Source organism: Harpia harpyja, chromosome 3 (genome assembly GCF_026419915.1).
Source record: "Harpia harpyja isolate bHarHar1 chromosome 3, bHarHar1 primary haplotype, whole genome shotgun sequence".
NCBI classification, from domain to species: domain Eukaryota; kingdom Metazoa; phylum Chordata; class Aves; order Accipitriformes; family Accipitridae; genus Harpia; species Harpia harpyja.
This window is the reverse complement of record NC_068942.1, coordinates 38,425,462-38,448,513: the sequence shown is the minus strand read 5'-3', so window position 1 is coordinate 38,448,513 and position 23,052 is coordinate 38,425,462. Positions and strand designations below refer to the sequence as shown.

Sequence of the window (23,052 nt, the reverse complement as noted above, 5' to 3'; positions counted from 1 at the left end):
TAGCTCAGCTTGTAAATCTCTGTCCTCCTCTGACCTACTTTCTTGAGCACATGCAGTTTCTGCAAATCTCTGTAAGAACCGTGGGTATTCTTCACCACTAATAGTCAGGACACTAGTGCTTGTGGAGCTCTGGTGTTACTTAAGTGTCATCACGAAGGTTGTAATGAACCTGTAAGGAGGAGGCAAGTATGTTTAAAAACTACTGTAACTTTTAAAAACATTTGGACGCCAAGTCCTAGGGGAGGGTGCCACACTTTCTTCTGCTCTAACAACTTCCAGAAATTCTGCTCAAAACCAGGTTTCCACTGTGCTCATCTTCACACATCTGTAGCCCAAGGAATTTATAATCCGATTAGACAGATTAAAAAAAAAAAGTGACAAGATCTCAGTAAGCACATGCTAGAAAGACAGGTCTCTCACAGCACACGTATTTCGGTCCCACCGCCTGGCGATACGTAAAAACATCTCACTATATCCGTACGAGGTGCGAGCTGTAAAGCGCCGTTCGCAAGGACTTCGCTCCCGCCGAGGCACCGAAGGGCCCGGCGGCGGAGCTCGGGCCGCCCTCCCCTTCCTCGGCCGGGGCGGGGAAGTGCGCGGTACCCGGGCCGTGCACGGCCAGCTACCGCTTCCGCCCCGCCGGCCCGGGATCGGGGCCGCGGCGGGGAGCGAGGCGGGGGCAGGAAGGACGGCTGCCCCCCGCCTCCCCTCTCCCCTCCCCGGCGGCGGCGGCGGCCGGAAGCGCTGCGCGGCGGCGGGTCCCCGCCGGGGCGGCGACGCTGGTGCCGAGGAGGCCGGGACCGACGTGGCCGGCCGGGGGAGGCGGAGCTGAGGGGCCGCCGGGCGGGGCAGGCCCACGCCAAGCCGCGGCTGGATGGCAGCGGAGGACCGGGGCACGGCGGCGGAGGCGGCGTACGGTAACGACGGCTCGCGGCCCGGGAGCGGGGGGGGGGGGGGTCGCCGCGGTACCCCCGCTCCGCTGTTGCAGTGGCGAGGGGGGATGGCGGGGGGCGGGGTGCGGCCGCGGGACGGCGTGAGGGCAGCGCTGCCCGTCGCGGAGCCGAGTCCCGGCACCGGCGGGGCCCGGCCGAGCGCGGGGTAAGTTTGGGAAAGGCGTCGGGGGGGGTGGGCAGCGCCTGGCCGGGCCGCTGCTGCCGGCAGCCGTGCCCCGGCCCAGCGAGACCGTGTCCCCGTCCCCCCCCCCCGGTCCAGCCCGCCTTTGCTGCAGCTTGTCGGGGGTGCCGCTGCGGGCGTGCCCGGGACTGGGAGCTCAGCCGCCGCGGAGAAAAGTTTTGGAAGTCGCTTCTCCGGGAAGGAGAGAAGGTCTCGGCGGCGGCGGGGGGGGTTGCCCCGCTCTCTGCTTCCCTCCCCCCGCGGGAGGAGCCGGTTTCCGCAGGCTGGGCGGGCCCTGCGTGGACCCTGGGGGGCAACTAAGTTGTAAGGTGCGTGGAGAGGGTTAATTGCACACACACGCTCCACCATCGCCGCCACCCTCCCCCCCCCCCGGCGAACATGTCTCACTTTGCATTGGTCAGCATTCCTCTAATGGAAAACCCGCGCTGTCTGTCCCATCAGTCCCGGTCCGTGGTGATGTTAGAAACAACGACAAAAGCGGGGCCGCCGCGTTAATCGCTTGTAGATAAGAGCTGTGCCGGAGCCTGGCCCGGCCCGGGCCGGGCGAGGGCTGCGGCACCCGGTGAGTGTTTGGGGAGGCGGAGGTGGGCCGGTTCTGCCCGGCCTCTGCCTCGGGCTGCCACGCTGAGTGGGCTGGGAGGAGAGAAATCCCACCTAGCCCTGAGGGGGTGAACGCCATTGCCTGATCCGCAAACTTTCCTCTTTCAACCTGGGTAGGATGGGGAAGGAATCGCTGTCTCCCGAACTACGTTTATAACTGTTCGATCAGTGTTCTAATTGCCTTCCTTGCCAACTCTTAGGTTTGCGCGGGGTCTGTAATCTGTTCTGATCGCGATACCCCATTGTTCTTAACCCTGTGCATCTCCAGCTTTTAGCTGCGCATGCTGTGATGTGGGTGATTTGCCGAAACGCGAGTCTCTGCAAAGTGGATTTTTATGAGGGGGGTGGGGGAAAGGACAAGGGTCCCAGCAGAACAGCGCATTCCCTAAAGATGGGCAGTGATTGAGAGAGAAGGGAGTGCTGGGGGCTAGGGGGGAGGCTGGAGACCTTTTGTGCCTCCACTGAGGTCAGGGTGTCCAGGAGGAATTCAAAGCTCTCCACAGGGCTAATGGAGGGAGGCGGCTCATGGAGAATTTTTTGGCTGAAAATTATGCTTCCTCCCTGGAAAATAACTTTTTTCCATTCCATGCAGTACTCTTTTGCAACTGTAAGACCGGGCAACTGGCTTCCAGGGAAAACACTTGTAAAAAAGCCTTTTTTCATTTCCCCCCCCCCAACATCTAAAATGTCAATTGTGTGGCAATGAGCGATTGTGCTGAGACGGAGATGAAGCTGTGTGGTCTGAAAAGGCAGAGTGTCTAGGAGGAGAGGAGGCGGGTTGCTGCAGGAATCGTCGTCTTGTCAATATTTTATTTTCTCTTTTCCAATAGGTTTTTGCCTTGGCATTTTAAGTTTTGTCCATGTTTTCTCAGGCACTGCCTGCTACAGAGGTGTTAAGTGAGCACTGTGAGGTGGGGGAGCCTCCTGGGAGGATGGCAGGAGCTCTTCCAGCTTGATGTGCAGCCTCCCCCTGCCCCACTCAGGGGTGTGTAAATGGCAAATTCTCTTTTGTTTGTTCTTCTCTGAGCTGGGAAGACCTCATGGTTATTCTGGTCCTGAGGCTGTTGCAGAAGGAGCTGAGCAGACCTGACTCCTGAATGCTTGGCTCAGAGACCTGCGAGGGAGACTTGGTACTCTGGAGAGTGCTGCCAGTGGTAATGGTGACCAGGCTGTGATGTGGCACGGCTGGGAGCTGTGATCCCAAATGGTGGTGTTGTCAAAACTGATGAGTAAATGATGCACTGGCTATTTCTGTCCCATGCATGTTCTTAAATAGGTCATATACCCTTCTTGAGAAAAACGTATCTCTATAACCTGGTTACGCCTCTGCCACATAGTGACCACAGACTTCTCTAAGAACCTGCAGGTGCTTTCTCTAGAAATTTCTCAAGACCTTCTCTAGCTGGGTTCCTAAAACAGATGCTGTTATCTAAAATTAGGGGTACGTAAAGACTTCTTCCACCCTCTGCAACTGTAGCGGCAGGGTATTATTTTCTCTCTTAAGCTTTTTTTTTTCCTTAAGACTACATCTTGACTGCTCCTTTTCTATCCCTTAAATATTTGTCTTAGGAGCAGCAGTTTGAATTTAGAGACTTTACAAACATTAAGTAAACAATGTTTCATGAGGAGCAAGTACTAATGAGATAGAGAAGCAAAGGGGCTATAGAGATAAAAAATGCATTTTTTTAGAGCAAGTGGTTATGATATGTTAGGAAGAAGCAAATGCTGGGAATATGGTCTAAGTAACTAGCTGGGCACAAGGATCGGGTGTGTCCTGGATGTTCCTCATAGATGTTTTATAAGCATCAGGAATTTATTGCATGAGATATGGGGGTGTTCTTGAGCCACAAGGTGATGATGGTCAGGCAGCACAGGTGCAAAGGAATGTACTGGTTTTCCCTTGTGTGAGTAACAAGAGAAGACAGACCCGTGGGCCACAAAGTTGACTGACAGAAATGTGAGTTAGGGGAATCAGTATTCTACCCCTTTATGCCCATTTCTTGTCCACCACCATCCCTTTTTGGGTGACCTGGTCCCTTTTGCTGCTGGAAGAAGGACATGAAGCCAGGTATGCAGCCTGTTTTCAGAGCCCTGGACATGCCCTTTGTCCTATGTGCTACTGCCTCTCTCCAGGATTTTGGTCACTTAGTCTGAAAGACCCTTTCAGGTGTCCCTTGGGGCAGATGTGGGCTGCGAGTGTGGAGAATGAGATGGAAGAAATGGACCTGTTGGATCAGTTGCAGTGATTACTTTTCCAGACTGATTCTCATAAGCTGTGACGACAGTGTGGCAGAAGAGGCCAGTCTGTGCCACTTTCCATCATTGCCAAGCTGTGGAGAGCAGTTGTTTTGCTGTGTGTGTTTGTTGCCTCTTCATAGGCATATGGTGGTTGTATAAATCCTGATTTTTTTTTTTTTCTCTGTTCCTCACAAAGAAGCTGTTCTCAGTCATTTTCTAGGTCCAGTCCTGTCATAAAGCAAGAGGACGTCCGTCAGGCCCGTGCTGGGGTTGGAAGGGGTGCCTGTCTTTTTTTAAAGCAGGAAATTCTCTAACTGCAGGTTGTTATGCAGCAGCTAGTAAGCAGAGAGAAGGCTGTGGCTGGTGTAATCTGCCTGAAGAGTGCTGTCACCTTCCTGTGCAGATGCCTCTGTGGCTGATGGCTTCAGCCTGTATGGGTACTCGGGACAGAAGAAACTGTTCAGTTAGGGGACAGCTAACATTTTAAGAGCTTCCCATCTCCCCCCCCCCCCCCCCCCCCCCCCAGGAGAAATTTGGGGGATTCTGTGGCATAGTTTTACCATAGTTGTGTGTGTCTGTTTGCATAGCTGTGGGGGGAGCCTGAATCCCAGGGAGGGGAGCCAGAGGGTCTGGCAGGATCCCGGGTACATTGGTGTGGTGGAGCTCGGCAAAGGGCGGCATCTCTGGCCCATCAGGCTGTGCTTGCAGTTGTTACTAGCGCTCTAAGCATCAGCCCAGTGCCTGTTCACTTCAGCGCCTGAGTTGAATTGGTGCATGGAGTGCTGTGAGAGATGAAGATGTCCCTTGCTGCCACCCCACCCCGATTGTTTTGAAGTGGTTGTGCCAATAGTGATTTACGCCTGAAAACCTGCCCCCTTTCCTAGGGTCCTGCCACTAAAACAAGGATCTTACTGGCTTACATTGAATTAGAGGTGCAGGGCTGGAGAGACTTCAAGAAAGGACCTAGTCTTTGCAATTAAATAACATCTGCATCAGGTGTTTATTCTGTTTCTCAAAAGAAAAAGAAAAAACAGTGCTGGAGATTCTGCATCATAGATAACCTGTTTCAGTATATCACCACTTTAGCACTATGTAAATTTGTTTCTTCATATCCATGCTGAATCTTGTTTACCATTTAAGCTGATGCTACATTGTGAAAGAAGAGTTGAGCGCTTTCCCCCTTTCTTGTGACTTTTAATGTACGCAGACTCTTCTGTTCCCTTCAGTGTTATCTTTTTAGGACTAAACACACCCAGGTCCTTCAGTCATTTTTTCCAGGTCATGCTTTCTACGCTCTAATTTTTGTTTCTTTCCACTGCAATGTCTCCGATTTTTGCATCTGTTTTCTGAAGAAGAGCATTTGAGGTTGGGTGCGGCCTGTTGGCTAAATTCTCAGGTGTGTGGAGAGGAATGGAATCTCTGCTTCTGTGTCACACCTACAATGTAGCTACTAATATGTCCCAGGATGTCATTTGCCTACTCTGTAGCAACATAAGCCTGCTGGCTTGGAATTAATTTCTGAATCAATGTAATGCATGTATGCATTATTTTTTTTTTTTTGTGGCACATCAGAGTTACTGTTTTGTCATGCCCATTTGTTGGGGGTTGTTTGTTTGTTTTCCCCTTAGTATACTGTTTTGTACTGATCTTTACTGAGATTGGTTTGATGGTATGCTATAGGTAGGTCTAGGGTTCCTGCAGCCAGATCAAAGCACTGCAGTAAGATGACACAAACTCCTGAGCTGATTTGAACTTGCTATGAGGGATTTTTTTTCTTGTCAAAAAAAAAAAAAAAAGTGATGGGTTTTGTATGGGTCAGCAGAGTTTACACTTGATCAGACATTATCTTGCCAGAGAAAGTTTTAGTGGTTCTTCCACAGCTAGCCAAGCCAGTGTCTTCACTGGTTCCTTCTTGCATCCTCCCTGCTCCTGATGTCCATGGTCACTGTGCTTGGAGCTCAGTGTTCTCCTTCACAGAAGCCATGGGACCCTGTCCTTTAATTTTCTTTTTGATTGCTCACTGCAGCTGGGCCTTCCTCCTGCAGTGATTTAGTTTGGGACTGAAATTGGAAAAGGGCCAAGCCTTTAAAAAAAAATAAAATAGTTTTTCCTGCTAGTTTGTTCTGACTCCACTCACTCATGGAGTCAGGTGTGAGCATGGGGAGGGGATGCTTCCTGAGGGCATGGGGGACAAGGGGCAACACTGCCCTTTTCAGCTTCAGTGAGCCCTTAGATTGGTTCCAACTCCCTGAATTTTGTCTTGATAATTTCAGGCCCCTTTCTGTCTGGCTGTTACTTAATGCTTTGCTATCTTTATCACTTTCTTATCTTATAGGTAACTACAAACTGATCATATAACTTGATCAAGAATCTTTCAGAGGATTGAAGTTACTGGTCTGTAACTTCTTAAGTCTTCTCCCAACTTTTTTTTTCTTTTTATAAAGGTAGGTGAGGCATGATGCTTCTCCAGCCTTCTGTGGCCTTCCCATATTCCTGTAAATTTTCAAAGATGGTCACTAATGCTTCAGAGATTACTTTGACTGGTTTCTTACATGCTTTCAGGTGACTGCCATTATTCCGTCTCAATCTACAGCTGTTTTGTGAACGTTTGTTAAGCCATTCTTTTCTAACCCACTCTTTTCCCCCATTTCCAAATTAATTTTGCTTGTCACATTTCACTTTTTATTCTGGAGACTGAAGGAGCATTTGTACTTCAGCCTTTGCATCATTTGCTTTCCTTTTCTGTTTGCCAGTGAGAGTGTAATTATCTTCGTTTTCCTCTACTAACATGCCCACTTCTCTCCGGTTTTCTTGTGACTGAAGAGTTCTTAGTAACAGCTGTGCTGATTTTAACTAAGAGACCATCTAACGCAGTATCCTTCCAGGAAAGAATAAAAATAGGACAAGTATATATGATATTTTCCAACTACTCTTCCACCCTCCAGCTCCTTTCAGATAAGGGGATTTCCTGAGTCTAATGTGAGCTGTCTAACCATGAACAATCAATAGATTTGTCTTTCTAGTACTTGTCATGTCTTTTGTTGAATCCATGTAAAATTTTCCATCATTTTTGGAGAAGTACTACCACACAAGCCACCTGCTGATGAAGAGTCACATTTGTTTGTTTTGCTTTGAAGCTGACCCTCGCTGGCTTCATGTGATGGCTGTTAGCACTTACGTCTGAAGAGACGGTGAATAATCTATCCCTGTTCACCATTTTTACACCACTCATGATTTTACGGACCTCTGTTATGTTGCCTGTCTTGCATCCTAATTTGTTACGTGGATGCTGTTCCATGGTAAAGAGGAGAAGCCTTGTCTGGGTAGCATCTCTGGTCAATACCTTTCTCTGAAGCCTCGGGACACTGAAGGGCAAGGACAAAGGTACTCGGAGTCCTTGTCCAGTCCACCTGAGAGGAGATGCTGAAAGCCAGACTCCTTCATAAGATGCCTCGTGCAGTTTCATGCACCTGATGATGAACAGCTTCTGTTCCTTTAGTGCTGTGTTGAAATCCATGCTAAGATGCTGAGGGAGGGGATGGTGTGACAGAGGCCTTTCCTCTGGGATGGTGGGAGGGAATCTTGGGCACACTCTCAGAACTGCTCTCCCATGCTTTTTTCAGAGATCAGCCAGCCTGGCTGAGACCACTTAGTGATGACAAAACAAAAGCTTCTGCTTGATGGGACAATCTCCTTGTTTCTCATCGTGGCCTGTGAAGCTCAGCAGCTCCCGAGGAGTCATGTTGCTGCTGGTTCTGGTCCTCTGTGTGAGAAGGAGGCAGAGTCCTGGGGAAACCTTTTCAGCAGCGAGCGGCTGGATGCCTGGATCTGTTCCCTCATCGGTTCATTCATGGTGGGGCTGAGTGGGGTCTTCCCCTTGCTGGTGATCCCGTTTGAGACGGGAGCTGCTCTGCAGTCAGAAGGTAAGCCTGCTACCTGCATTAGCCTTTCTGAAGCCAAAAGTCCTGGGCTGGGACTGAATGGCACAGTGATGAACAGGACCTTGTCACAGAAATACTGTCCTCTAAAATAGTCTGTTTCTGGTGCTTTAGTCCATACCTACCAATTTGATAGGGAGTCCTTGGAAAAATGCAAGCCCTGGATGGACCTTGTACAAAGAGTATTTGTTTTGCACCCTGCTTGGTCCAGGACCCTCCCACACACTGCTGTCCCAGCCAAGTGGTGCAAGGACTTTTTCTTGCACTGCAGCTATTTGTTTTGTGCTCTCTTCTTTGAAAGCTTGCTCTGCAGATGCTTCCAATTTAGGTCTATTTGTGCGAAATCTCAGCTGGAGATGTTTTGGCTCCTGGCTGAGTTGTGATCAGGTTTTTTTTGGTTGGTTTTTTTTTTTTTTAAAGCTGGATCACACCGTTTGAAGCAGTTACTGAGTTTTGCAATTGGTGGACTACTGGGGAATGTGTTTCTGCACCTGCTTCCTGAAGCCTGGGCCTATACGTGCAGTGCAACGACAGGTAGGAAAGCCTTATGTGCCTAGAAGCAGTCTGTGCTATGCCTACTGGTACATTTTTTTGAGTCCATTCAGTCTTGAAAACAAGACCAGCCAGGCTGGGTCAGCCCAAAAACTGGTCTAGGCTGGTATTCACTTTCAAACAACATGTAGAAGCAAATGCCTAGGGAAGGATATAACAACAATAAAAACACATGTAATACTTCATTTTTGCACTCTGCAGTCCTCCAAAGATTTTGAGATTGGAGGCTTCCTGACTTGGCTGCAGTTTCTGTATGTTTAGTAACTTGCAATGGATTTCTTGTCTATCAGCTTTTCCTATTTTGCCTTGGGCTCCTGTAAATCTCTGTTGATTTCCCTTTGTCCTTTCTGTAAGGAAAGGGAACGCTTCTTTAACCTGATGGGAAGTTATGAATGTGTGTGTGGTCTGGTACATGAACATGTGCACCATCTCAGGTGGGGATTCTGCCCCATCAGATGCATCTTGTCTATAAATCTGTCCCTATAACAGTGTTACTGCTAGAGCCTCTTTCTTGGGACTAACTGGGACCCCTCTGCTGGGTACTTCGATCTATGGGAGCCCAAATGTGTTGCCCTCTCAATCTTTGCTCAAGCAGAAGTCATGGAAAATTGTCCATAGAACCGTGACTAAGATGGTGGGGGGTGTGGGGAGGGGCATGGGGAGAAAAAGGAAATGCAGGTAACAGAAACCTGTGTTCGCCAGCAAACTAAACACTGTTTGGGTTGGGATAGAGCTTGTAGTATTAGTGTATCTCCTTCACCCTTCAGATAGCCAGGGTTGTTGAAAGCTGTAGTGATTGTGTCGCTCTGCTTCAGCAAACTGATAGCATAGATGGCAAGTGCTGCTGCATCCCACCTGTTGAGAAATCAAGAAATCATTTCCCTGCTGAAAATGTGAGAGCAGGGAAAAGGATGCCCTGGGTTTCCCAGACTTCCTTGTACCTATGTCCTGGGATTTCAAATCTGCTGGGCCTTTAGTCCTCTTCTTCCTCATGGCTCTAACACTGCCAGCAGAACCTCCTGTCCTTTTTTTACCTTTTCTGTAGTGGTTCCCAAACGATTCTCTCTTCCTGCTCTAGCTTGTTTGCTTCTGCCAGACTGTCCTGAAGCATAAATGTTTCCTTGACTCATGTAAGCCCCATTACAGAGTCGTTCTGTTCTTCCACTGCAATGCAGTCTCCATTTCTGCAGCCAGGCTGAATGGATGATTATCTCACAAGCTTGGCTGTGATTGAAAAGTTTATAGCTTTGGGCTTAATAACTTGCCCAGGTGTGGCAGAAAGGGGAAGGTGAGTCTGTAGCTTCACCAATGGCAGATTTCATGTCAGGGCTTGCTGCTCAGTAGATACAGCTGCAGGATTTTTGTTGATGTAATCTTCACTTGCCTCTGGAGCTCAGGGAAATTCCCTGTGTTGTCAGGAAATATTCTGGATTGCACTATTGAAGCAAAAGGGGTGGGGATATCACTCTGAGTGTCCTGAGATGAGGATATCTGTTAGATCAAGAATGAGCAAGTTAAACTAATTTGCTTTGAGATATGTTTGCTCCTTGTTCCTTGCAGGCGGCATTTCCATTGTTGTTTCTTGGTTTTTTTGGTCTTGGAACTGCTTGTTAAACTGTCTGGGGTGGGGTGGGTTCACATGTGCGAAACACTGTGTACCTGATAGTGACATGAAGATTTCTCTCTTTTCCCTCAGGAGAAGGGCAGAGCTTTCAGCAGCAGAAGCTTCTGGGTCTCTGGGTGATCATTGGTTTCCTGACCTTCCTGGTGCTAGAGAAGATCTTCCTAGAGAAAGAAGAGAAGGAGTGCCCTGGTGTGGTAAGTTAGCAGCCAGAGGGGAGGGAGTGCTGTTATGTTTGGGGCACTGTACTAAACACCTCATCTGCCCTATCTGAGAGGCTCAGCAAATGATCCTGGAGCTGTGAGTAGCTCGTCCTCCCTTTGGGAACTTTTTGCCACTTCTTTGACGCTGGGCTGTAGAAGAAGGTGTTTCATCTCCAGGCTTTGGTTTTGTGGTTTTAGATGAGATTTCTCACCTCTGGGCTGGTTTCATTCTTGATGTGGTATGTGTGAAAGAGAGCTCCCCTTTTATGGGGACTAGGAGCCGGAGTGCTCTGCAGACCAGCCTTTTGCTCAAGTAAGCTTTGAGGGATGACAGCTTGCTGTTGCATGTTCCACTGAGCCATCATGACTCACTCCCCTTCTCGGTCCTCAGTCAGGACAAAGACCAGCCTTCTCTGGAAGGTGTTCCTCGCTACGCCCTATTCTTGGGTATGGCCTGGACCAGGCGTTTTTTTCAGGTGACTTTGTGGTAGAAGGGGTTTATGGTTGGCCAGGTAATACTAAGTAATGGTTCAGAGGAGAGTCACCCAGCTGCAAATGTGCAATGTAGACGGCCAGAAAGTAATTCCAAGATAGAGGAGAGCAGCTAGAGTCCTCAGACATCTGCACAATTCCTAGCAGCAACTCTTGTAGACTGTTCAGTCCTTTCTGTGCCATGACTTTTGAGAGGTAAAACTGCAGGTCAGGCACTGCATAAGAGCAATTACGTGTTACTTTGACTCAACATGAGACTTTAGAAGTCTGAAAGGAACTTAATCTTCTCATTTACAGAGAGACACTGAAGTCTGAGATGAACATTTTGTTGTTTGGAAGCTGGCAATCCCAGCTATAGAATAATTCTCTAGACTTATTCTGATGTACTGGGGAGAGCAAGACTTTTTCCCCCATCCCCTGCCCAGGTGGAGTTGTATTTCTCTGGGCCGCAGCTGCCAGCAGGAGTGGCAGGCTCACTCCCTCATCTTTCCAGTGAACCTGGCTCATGCCAAGGGGGTGTGACTCCAATTCTTCCTCTCTCTTTCTACCTTCCTTCTCTTGGTGACTGGGGAAGTCTTTGTTCATGTTGTCTCACAGAGCAGATGTCACAAACGCTCTCTGAAATCTGTCTTATTTCTGGCAGTTGTTGTTATTAAACTGGGGTACCAAAGCTGCTGATTTGCATTGTAAGGACAAAAGGATTAAGGGTGAAGATTGGATTTCTGACCCTGCTCATACATCACTGACAAAAAGGCAGTGACAAGTTGTTTTCCCCTAATTTAGGGCTGTGATTCCAAAGCACCAGCTGGAAAGATTCCCAATGGAAGTGGCTACCCCCTGCCAAAGGTGGCAGGCCAATCCCAAAGAGCAGGAACAGATTCAACTCAGTGTAATGGCTCCTCTCTCCAGTCTTGTCCAACAGACAACAGAATCAAGGTAAGAGACCCACAAACTGACCTTCACATCTTACGTTTTCGAGGCACATATTTTAACATTCAGTCAGAAGTTGTCTGCAGAAAGAACGGTGCCTGAGTGGGAACTCAGTCTTTGAGTGAGTTGTGCTTAATTTTGCTCTGTCAAAGTGTCTGTCCAGGTCACAGCAGGGAGGAAGTAGCAGACTTGGAGAAAATCTGCACTGCAGCTTATGCAAAAGAGGCAAAGTCGCTATTGTGAAGGCATAAGTCTGATGATGTGTGTTTTGGCTGAATCCTGAGACCAAAGTACAGTACTTTCACATTTTGTTATTCTATATTTTATAGTCATTATATCTTTATTTGCTTCAATTTTTGTGCCATGATTTCTCTGTTCTCTAGTGCCTGCATTGTAGCAGTTGTGAGCTGCACGTTTCCTTTTAAGGCCCCTTTTGGAAGCATTTTGACAGTTGAAGCTATCCACTGTAAAACTTAGAACTTCAGTTTCTCAGATTAGCAGTTTATCTGCTGCCCAAAAGGGCTTCTTATCCACTTCTGCCTCCAAACCTGTATTTCGCATCACTTCCTGTGCTCTGGACCTCATCTGACCCCACAGTGAGCCTATTCAGGGAGCTAAACAGGCAAAGAATTCACTTTTTCTTTTTTTCTCCACCCCCACACCCCGTTTATTTCTCTCCTGACTTAACTTCTTGAATCAGCTTGGCATGTAGACAAGCAGCCTGTAGTGTTGGGATAAGGGAGATCAGCAAGCTCGTAGAATTGGAGGTAAAGGAGGGAAAAGGAGTACTGTACCATTGGGCAGTGGCTAACCTTTAGATTGGCTTCGCTTTCAGTTTTATGTTACTATCTTTGCACTGCAGAAACCCTTGTCTGGGTGAGCATTACAAGCAAGAGAGTAAACGACTGCTTTGGCAAAAGAGGACCTATAATTTGAGTCTGAAAGCACATAAAAATGTGCAAAACTGTAGGAGAGTAACTATGAACGGAAAGTGTGGTTGCATGAAGTAGCCCAAACCTGGATATGTGGTCAGTCAGAGACTCTTCAGTCTTTCTATTTAAATTGGTTTTGCTGTAACTTTATAGCTCTTACTACACTACGTGAAAGATATGCTGAGGTCACTGGGTATTTTCGATATCTGTCACATTCACGTAATCTGTACAGAACACTGCACAAACTGCAAGGTGCCACCACGTTGTTTCTAGAGGTGATAGCGGTGAAGAAACCAGTATTACTGGGTTATGAAACATTGTGCCATTATTTTAGAAAGGTTTATACAAGGAACTATGGACTTAGAGGATAGTTAGCCTACCCCTGATTTCAAGTAGAAATGAAACACTGATGGGGGACACAATTGCTCAGGGCCTGGTCCTAATGTAAAAAATAATAATGTAATTAATGCTGATTGATATGATCTTATGGAAGATAAATTCTTGTCAACCAGACATTTTTTTCCCTGCCTTTTATTTGGTCATAAGATTGTTTGATACAGGGAATGACACTGACAAATGTGTATAAAACATAATTTTCTCCTGCATTCTAATAAAACTAGTACTGCATGAAATCAACTTTGCTAATATTAGCTGTATTAAAAATCGGTTATTCTGTAATATCATCAGGGACTGGATTAATGCAGCTCCCCTCAAATCTGTTCACTGGTGGTTTATGATTTTTCTAAGTGATTATTTATAAAACCAGTGTATCTTCACATTTGCAGATACTACTATATTACTTAAATGGCACATTGTGACTGCATGAGGTCAGCGATACTGGCTAAACCGAGTAACTTCATCAGAAGAGCTGAATTTTTAACATATTTTGATACATGCAAATATTAAAGAATAGATTAAGAAAGAATGCAGGTCATATTTACCAGATAGGGACAGTTTCTAGGAAGTCAATGCCGTGGAAAAAGGTATGAGAATCACAGTAGGAAATTGTTTGAACACATTCTTCCATTATGATGCTACATCCAGGAGGATGGGTGAGTAGGAAATACTATGTAAGAGAAGAGGTGAGTGTTCCTCTTTCTGTATAGCAGTAGTGAAACACCTATCTGACTTTTTCCGGTAGTGTTGTTCACAATATCCAAAATACTACTGGTAATTTGTAAAGGGGTCAGGAAAGAGCTGAAATGATTATTTTAGGTTTGCAGTACGTGATAAGAAGTGGTTTTCTTTAGTCTTCAGCTCTGTAGACATGACAGATCAGGGGCGACTTAAAGTATACAAATACCCATGTAAGAGGCATGACTAAATTTGATACCAAACAGTAGCAGACTAGAAATCAGATGACTCTGTAACTGAGGGTAACTTGCCAGTGGACCAACTTACCTTAGAAACAGTAGATTCTTTGTCACTTGTGGACTTTAAGCTGTGATTTAAGCTGCTTTCTATGAAGTACACTATAGCTGAAGAAACAATGGGCTTCATGCAGAAATTGAATGATATTCTTTCAGTTGTGTTATGTAGAAGGTCTAGACAACCATGGAGAGCCCTGCTATCTTTAAAACCCTAACATGTCTATTCAGTCCTATAGACTGTTGTCAGTATGCGTGAAATAGAAACTAACAAGTTAACGTGTGTAGTTTTAACTTTCTACCTTCTGAGCATATAATCTGAATATTTTAATAGTCTTTCTGGTAGGGGGGAAATTACCAAAACTACCAAGATATTCTTGCATTGTTAGCCTGTTTCCTTAGGCAACAACATAAGCAGTCATTCCATCTGTCTGTCCATCTGTTCTGCCCTTCATTTTCAATAACTTTTGAACCCGTAATTAATTTTACTGGAGTTCAAGAGAGGATAGAAGTCTTGAGGGTAATCGAATTTCTGCAAGTTCCATAAAAATCAGCATGGCAGTAGAGGAGGAATGCAAACTAATCCCCTATTGAAAAAACTCTGGCAGAAGTTACATGCTGCATGCTGCAAGCCAGGTCTGCCTGTTTGGCAGATCAGCAGGTAAGTCTCCCTGCCCCTACCTGGTGGGGAAGTGGCTGTCATGCAGTGCAGGGTGGGGAAGGGACATGCAGAGAAACAGCATTGCTGGAAGTGAGCCAGGTGGGTGCTTGCAAAGAAAAGAGAGAAAGCCATAGCAAGCCAGACTTCTTTGGTTCTGCTGTTCACTCAGTAACCCCCTTTTTTTCAGAAAACAAAAAGGGAAGGATACTATTTAAACTAAGTCACACTTCAGGGCTTAATGATTAGTAAGCTGTAATCAGTCGTCCTTTGTCCATGCATATTAGAACTTCTGCTCTTTAGCTGCTGCTGTAATAATTTGTCCTAGCTTGAAAGCTGCAGGTGGGAGGCTTCCTTTGCACCCAAACATGGATCAGTTCTGTCCTCCATCGCGGCCTTTATTCCCTCAACAAGTAAAAACATTGTCGAGGACTTTTGCCTTGCTTATTCTTTCTTTTTCCCTGTGGCACATGGGGTCCTTGCTGATTTGTAGAAGTATGTTTTATTGCACAGTGACATTAATTCTGAAGCAGGAACATAAACGCTTCATCTGGCTGTGCTCTTTATGAGCAACGAGAACATCCTATTAGGAATTCGCAGAATGTAAATGTCCGAGGCTCATAACTGTCAAATCAACTCAATTTATTTCTGAGCACTCCAAGGCTTTGCTTCTTTCAGTGACAGCTTTTGCCCAAGCCAGTGATAATGTTTTAATCATGAAGTCTATTTTTTCCCTATACAGTGGTATGGGAAAGCATTTTTGTGTAAAACTTACGTGAATAATTATTACTAGCCTGTGGGGGAAAACACAATCGCATAAAATCCCATCATGAAAAGGAGAAATTTTAGACAGTCATATCTGACTGAAAATGAGGAATGAGAAATAAAACTGCTGTGTTCAAGGGTCTGCCTGCACGTGTTCCCCTTCTTACAAAAACATGCAGGGAACTTCTGCATCCATTGTGGGGATGCTACTTACATTATTACTTAAATGTGATCTGTAGTTAGGCTTTGCTTAATTCTTTATTTTCATATTTAATCATCAATGTACTTTTAAAAAAGTTTAGAGCCTATAAAGATGTCCTGAGATTGTGCAGTAGAAGTGCCCGGCAGAAGAGACAGAGACTTGACAGAAAGCCCTACCTGAGCTGTGGCATACAGATGGCAGGAAGAAAAGATGCCCCAAGCAGAGTTTGATAGAAACAGGGAGGAGGGGAAGACCAGAAAGGGCTCATGAAACCCATTAGCACTTGTGGTTTTCCAGCTGAACTTTGGCATCTGATGCTATGGTGAAGTAAGAGGCTAATGCCTCACAGTTTCTAGGCTGTCTCTCCACTCACTGGATGTTGCCCTATATCTATCTGTAGTTAATGTATGTCAGCTTAGTTCCTGCATTCCAGAGACAGCCTGATGTATTGGCTAACACCTGGTTTGATAATAATTTAAACTGCAATGCCGTATAGTGAACTACAGTATCTCAGGACCCACATGCAGTAGTTTTTGTTAAATCTCATGGAAAACAACCTCTGAGCAAAAGAGCTGGGGTGGTACCCTCATAAATCACTTTAGATCAAATACTCAGAATGTGCCTGGAGATGACCATAGTTAGCATGATAGGGAGGTCTAACATGGAGATGTACTTGTGAGGAAGGAAGCTGCTTTATGCTTATAATTTTAAGAAATATGTCTATATGCAAATGCATATACATGCTATCCAGCCTTCTAGTAGGTGTTTTTTTGGTGACTGTCATCACTATCTTCTCTTTTTATTCTTTGTTAAGGGAAAGCAAACCCACAAGCACAAGCTTTTTTAGTACCATGTTTGAAGGTTTGTTTAGTTATAAAAAGCAATTTCAGCAGCATTTGTTCTGTTGCATTGTTCTTGCCAGCTTTTGAAGAGAAGATATTTAACAGTTGAATATTAAAGTACATGACTAGAAAACAAGGTCAGGTCATATTTGAAGGCAGTCACCTGTGTAAATTAGTCAGTGTTACCTAAAATTGGTTCAATTTAGAATCAGATATATTCTTGCATTTTAGCTTTCTTTTTCCTTTCTCTTTTTCTGTTTCTAGAGCTCTTTGTCATTTGCATAAGAAGATTATCCTAATCTCAGACAACACTTGCCTATGTTAGTTACTCTAAAACTGAACATAACATTTAATTTGTACTTGAGCACTGACATAGTTTAAGATCTTCACCACAAGTGCCACATCCTGACCTTTGCAATCCGATCGTGACTCTGTATAACCTGTGTCTAAGTCTGAGCCATGTGCTTTCTTTTATCTTGTTATGTCTCTTCCTTTATCAGGGGCTCTTCCTTCTCTTTGCAGATTAGTGGATACCTCAATCTGCTGGCCAACACCATTGATAACTTCACACACGGCCTGGCAGTAGCAGCCAGCTTCCTGGTTAGCAGAAAGGTAAGGTTTCTCTCCCTAGTTGTGTCCTGAACTGGAGAGGCCTGTTCTCACGTGTGATGCAACATGCAAAAAACCCAAAGATGTGAGGAGTTGCCTCCTATTTTCAGGAAGTTTCTGAGAAAATGGAGGCTACAGTAAAAACGAACCCTATCCTGACCCTCTGATGCAGAGCTGCTTCAAACTTGGGACGTGTTAGTCATTTGTTACTGGCATTAGGGGAAGGGTTAGCTCATCTACCCTTTCATCGAATAGTTCTAAACTCTGAGTAACAAGTCTTAACTTGGAGAAGGGGGCCTTGACATGCTGATGAAAGTGTCATCTCTCAACAGCTGGGGACTGTTTCCTAATCACCTTCTCTCCTCTGCTACAGGTTGGGTTCCTAACCACAATAGCCATTCTCCTGCACGAAATCCCACATGAGGTAAGAGGCCTTTGTATCCTGCCATCACGAGGGATTGCAAGGGTGCTTCATCTACTAAGAGGAGGGCTGGGTTAACATTTTCTTGGCCCTTTGAAAGCTGCTCCCTTTGGGAGACTGGCAACATGGAAAACTAGAAACAGTCTTGAAGCACTGGTCTTGTTATGGATGGCTGTTGTAACTGAGAATGTTCACATTCATATTCATTAACTGTCAGCTCTTGGCTTTTTTAGGTTGGAGACTTTGCAATCCTACTTCGGGCTGGCTTTGACCGCTGGAGTGCAGCCAAGATGCAGCTTTCCACAGCTCTTGGAGGTATTCTAGGAGCCTGCTTTGCAATATGTGCTCAGTCACCAAAAGGAGCAGGTAAGGCTCCCTGGGACCTCTGTAGGAATAGGTGGGGGGGCCTATCGTCCCCATGTGTGTATCTTTTTTCCCTTCTCTGTTCTCTCCCATGGCTTTGTCTCAGTAATAACAAAAGCTTTCTGTCTTTGTGCAGGGGAAACGGTAGCCTGGATCCTCCCTTTCACTTCTGGAGGATTTCTGTATATTGCCTTGGTAAATGTTGTGCCTGATCTCCTGGAGGAAAAGAATCCTTGGTAAGTGCTCCCTCCTGTTGTGCTGCAGCAATTCTTGCTGCCAGGGAGCAGGGATATAACCCTTACCCATGCCTGTTCTGGGAGCACATGAATGCCAGCTTTCCAATTCCCATGGGCAAGGCTGTAATCTAGATAGATGGCTGTGCTAGCTATTGCGTTTATGGGACTACAAAGGCCCTATAAAACATGAGAATCTTCAACTGGGTCAGTCCCAAAGGTTGTGCTAGTGCAGTATGTAGCATGACGAGCTAGAGCAGGTTGCTCAGAAACATGTCCACTAAGGTGACCCGTTCCCCAGTCTGTCTTGTCAGCTTCTGGCATGTACTGGTTTAGGGACTGTCTGAACCAGGGCCCCGTAGAGGTGTGCATGTCTGATAGCCACATGTGAACCTATCCTTCATGTGCTTCTCTCATCCCTTTTTGACCCTATCCATTACTTTGGGCTTCTGTGATCTCCCTTTGGCAGCAAGTTTGCATAGTTTGACTGCACTGTGTTAAATGATTCTTCTTACTATTTGTTTTTTAGCCTCTTGCTTATTAATTTTGATTAGATATCACTGTGTTACTGTGTGAGTAGAAAATAGTTTTCTTCTCCTTGTCATTCAGTATTTCATGGTCTGTTACTGTATCCCACCTCAGTCATCTCTCTTCTACACTGGTATATATATTCTGGTATATTTGGTCTTCCCTCATCTGTATTATTCTAGTTTCCTGCAGTCTGATTAAGGCTGTAGCAGGTCCAAAGCTAGCTGTACCACAGCAAAGGCCCTCTCAGATCTTCTGGCAGAGCTGCACCTGAACGTTCCCTCCTATTTCAGTTGTAATGAGACAGGTAACTTCAGTAGTTTACATAAGAGGCCTTGGCTCATCTAGTTAATTTTGTCTGAAACAGTTAAGTGCTCAAAAACCAGCTCCACAGTTATATCTGAGGAAGCAGAAACTTCTGGTGAAGAAATGTTAATGACCAGTTGGGAGCTTGCCTTTGGGTTGGTAGCCTCTTGTGCTGGCAGAGCTGTTGGCAAAGTATGCAGAGGTGGTAGGTACATAGTCACTTCAATCCAGCATAAACCTGAGATGGTGCTAAAAGAATGGAAAAATTAATCAGCTTTTTTTTTTATTTTTGTAACTATAGTTGTTAGCTGGATGAGGTCCCTAAAGTGTCTGTGAACATGCTGCAGAAGTGCTGGTTCTCTTGTGAGGGAAAGGACAGGAATATACCTGGGTAGCTGGATGACTTAATCAGCTTAAATTGATTTTAAAAGCTGAAGCTGGGCCTTGCAGCCGAGTGGAACAAATACATGTCAGTTTATAGACAACTTCTTTGCTTGAGGTGCTGGGAAAGGGTCTTCTCAGCTGTGTTAGTGACTTCATACAGCTGTTGTGTTCTCCTTGTGGTAGATTTGGAAGGGCAAAGAACAAACCATTTGTGAGCCTCTACACTGCTGCCTATTGGGATTGGTCTATGGCTCATCCTAATTTTGCTGTTTCTTTCCCAGGAACTCCCTGCAGCAAATTCTGCTCCTGTGTACAGGCATTACAGTCATGGTGCTACTCTCGCTCACAACTGAGTGACCTCTGCGCAGACCTCATGATGCCTCCCAGAGCCACCACAGTGACTCTGAGCTGTTACAAAGCAATAAGGAACACTATTGTTACTTCCTATGTGTGTGTGTGCAGATCTGGCTGCTAGTATGAGAAGCAGGTGAGAAAGAGGTCTGGATGTGCAGGACTTCATTCCCTGGCTCTCCTATCCCTGTTCTGCTAAAATCCACACATCAGGGCTTCCGTTTTGTTGTTGTTGTTTTGTTTTGGTTTTTATGGAGCAAAAGATACAGTGAGCAGAAACGAACTGAACAGCTGCTCCACAGCAAATGGACAATGTTTCATTCAGTTCATTCTGATGAAACTGCACCTCCCAAGCTCTTGTGGGAAAACAACAGAGGCGATTCCTGTAGCTGATGAAGAGGAAGGACTTTTCCTACCACTCTAAGGGCTGGAGACAGAACAGGGATGGCAAAACAACAATAAACTAACAGCTTTAGACAGAACTCCCTACCCATGAGAAGTTAACGGTGCTATGAGATAGAGGGGAGAGGACCCTTTCCAACTTGATCTCCAGCTTTTCATTGACTCACTTGTTCCTAAAGGTAGTATTAGCCTCAGCAGTCCACCTCTTTGGTCTATTTTGTATTGGTTTATGTTGAAATTGAGCCAAAAGCGTGAGGCACTTTAGGATAGGTCACAACAATTAAATGGTTCAGCTTGGAGATTACTTGCCTCAGCCCTAACCACTCCAATAGCCAGCACAGCCTAACTGTTTATCCGAAAAATGGTCAGTAAGTGTTTCTTCTATCGCCATACTACCAGCTCACCTACATCTGGAAGGAAAGCCATGTAGCTGTTGCAACTGAGCTCCCTCTCCTCCTGCCCATTAGCCGAACATGGCTCTGAGCCTGCTCTTGAGACCCGACACCCACCATCTGCCCCACACTACGTTTCAGAGCTCTCTTGAGGTGTAGCATGTTAGCCCTGCCTGGCATGCTACAGCAGCCCTAGACTGTCATGGCAGAGGTCTGGGCAGTTTGGGCAACAGTTGAACACTACAGCCTGGTCAGCAGCTGATAACCCTTAGTTAGCTTTTCCTCTGTTCAGTGTAGACTATTGAAGAGCATGCTATAACCAAAAATATAGATGGTAGCCTATTTCTGGGCTTCTTACCTCACAGCGGACTTGGTCTGTTGGGGATGAATGGATAAGAAATAATACTGACAGCCCTTAAAGGAAGGGGCACAGCAGCAAAGAATACTGGAGGGAGGGTGAAATGGGAAGGGTGAAACTGCTGGTGAAAAGATTTTTAAAAAATGGGTCTAGAAAAGCTGTGTGCTAAGTAAGGAGACAAAGGGATATGAAAGGCTGACTGTAAGTATGCTTTAAGAAGAGTTTTCTCTTCTGTGATACCTGGGATAAAATTTTTGGCAATTTGAGACTAATAAAATAAATGGCATTTCTGCTGCTTTCCTGCATCCCCGCTCACGGGACTGACCAGGCCGTCGTTCCACAGGGATGTTTTGTTGCCACAGAGATGTGCACAATTACTAGATCACCCCTTCTGCAGAGCTTATCCTCGCTTTGCTTAAATCTGTTTAAAAACAGGTCTAATTGAACTAGCAGCGTCATTGGGCACAAAACAGGTGCCACAATGTGAATTGCACCAGCTTGGCTCTGTCTTTAAACAGCTTTTGTAAATCAGTACAGCTGTCCAGTCTGCACAGGGCCTTATCAAGAGGGCTCATCCCTTGAAAGGGTGATTTGGGTCAGAGCAATGAGGCAGGTATGCTGCCCACAGCACAGGCATTTACTTCCCTAAGAGATTCCTGAAATGTTGACACAGTTCTTTTTTTATGACAGCTCCTGTCCTACTTTTCAGAGAGCTCTGGAGAGCTCATGCTTGCAGTTCTCCCTGCCCAGGAACTGCTGTCTAAAATTTTTTCAGCTTTCCTTACCCCAGGCTTACATCAGTAACTAGTTTTACTGCAACAATGAGGGAGGCTTAGTGCAATTTTTTTATTCCTCTTTACAAAGTTGCCTTCCTTTGCCAACTACTCCCTCTATCATTCAATTGTCATGGTAGCATCTACTTCCTGCTTTCCTGGAAGGAGGATTAACCTGATTAGCCTGCAGGCACTGGGTAAGTATGCTAACCTTCTAGTTCTAACTTTGGGGGTTCTCCCCCCCCCCAGCCCAGGGACTGCAGCTAAGCAGACCCTGTAGTAGGGCTCCGGAGGAGGCAGGTTTGCACAGAAAGATGTGCCTGCTGTTTCCCAAGATGACTTTCTCAAAATGAGGCTGGCATTTAAGTTGAGGCATTGCCAGGTGAGTGCCTGTGAGTTGGCGTTGTTGCATCAGCACGGAGCCTTGCCAAGACTGAAAACCACAGTCAGGATTTTGTGCTCAGCATTCAGGAATGTGAAGTGGGTGACACTGAAGAAAGAATTTCCGAGTTGTTTTTCTTGGCTGCTACCACAGGCCTGGACAGTCTGTGGTTCTTGGGAAGATACCCTGGTAGGAGGTAGCATCGGGCTTGTGGGAGGGGGGAGCTCATTAGTTTTCCACTACATCAGCCCTGGGCCTGAGGATGGAGAGCCTTGGGAAGAAATGGAGCATCACTCCACCATATTTGTCACTTTTGGAAATGCAGAGAGAATTGTATTTTCTAGCTCTATTTTTTCAGCTGCTCTTATGCATTTTCCCCCTTCATCTGTATTGGTCTGCTCTGCATGGAGACAATAGAGATGAAATAAATGGTTTTCCATGTGGGTTTGTGGTTTTTTTGTTGTTGTTGTTGAAACTACTACTTTTCTTTGAATTACAAATTCAATACAAATTCAATTCAAATTTCATTTGAATTACAGAGCAGTATCTCTGGGTTAGTCTAGAGAAGTCTGGGCTCTGTCTTGCCTTCCTTTCTACTCCTCAGGCTTTCACAACTGAAAGAAAAGCTTCTAATCCAGTTTCCTGTTCCTGCTGCCGTGGCACTGTGGGCCAGGAGCAGTGTCGTTTGATCATTAATTCTCGGCTGCTGGTCTGGGTTCCCTGAAAAGCATCACCAAGTGAGCCGCTCCTCTTTGAGGGGAGCGCTTGCATCGTAACTGACTATCCAGAGAGCTTTGCAACCATACTTTGTTGTTATCAGTTATTTTTTTAATCTAAAAAACTCAAGGCCTATCTGGTATCAATTAACACTAAGCTGGTTGCTTGCCATGTGGGACAAAGGTGTGCTCATCAAGTGTATGTAGGAATTGCCCAGAAAGGACTAAAAGGATTTTCTCTACCCTTCAAAAACACAGGTTCAGACCATGCCTTATCCCACTTTTCATTTGAAAGGTTTTTCAGCCTATAAATACTGAACGGTAGTATGTGGCTCTCGGTTCTTACCAGAAGTCGTCTTT

At 45.9% G+C, this 23,052-nt stretch overlaps 1 protein-coding gene across 3 annotated transcripts; it reads left to right on the top strand.

Moving 5' to 3' along the window:
• The first annotated feature begins 752 nt into the window (after positions 1-752).
• On the top strand, positions 753-22,420 carry SLC39A13 (solute carrier family 39 member 13). 3 transcript variants are annotated; one of them, XM_052781995.1, is made up of 11 exons: positions 753-917; positions 6,308-6,416; positions 7,596-7,895; positions 8,331-8,444; positions 10,159-10,280; positions 11,562-11,714; positions 16,997-17,086; positions 17,457-17,507; positions 17,738-17,870; positions 18,004-18,103; positions 19,600-22,420. In XM_052781995.1, the coding sequence occupies exons 3-11, from the start codon at positions 7,628-7,630 to the stop codon at positions 19,673-19,675; spliced, it is 1,107 nt and encodes a 368-aa protein (XP_052637955.1). In that variant the 5' UTR covers positions 753-917; positions 6,308-6,416; positions 7,596-7,627; the 3' UTR covers positions 19,676-22,420. The 3 variants fall into 3 exon arrangements, with proteins under 3 accessions (XP_052637955.1, XP_052637952.1, XP_052637954.1); XM_052781992.1 differs by lacking the exon at positions 6,308-6,416; XM_052781994.1 differs by lacking the exon at positions 753-917 and having other exon boundaries at positions 5,772-6,416.
• Positions 22,421-23,052: the final 632 nt, after the last annotated feature.

Excerpts from the sequence above, each read along its gene's own strand:
- SLC39A13 (XM_052781992.1), top strand. The coding sequence starts at position 7,628 with ATGACAAAACAAAAGCTTCTGCTTGATGGGACAATCTCCTTGTTTCTC. Across the intron at positions 8,445-10,158 it reads TACGTGCAGTGCAACGACAG|GAGAAGGGCAGAGCTTTCAG; the intron begins GTAGGAAAGCCT and ends CTTTTCCCTCAG. Across the intron at positions 18,104-19,599 it reads CTGGAGGAAAAGAATCCTTG|GAACTCCCTGCAGCAAATTC; the intron begins GTAAGTGCTCCC and ends TTTCTTTCCCAG.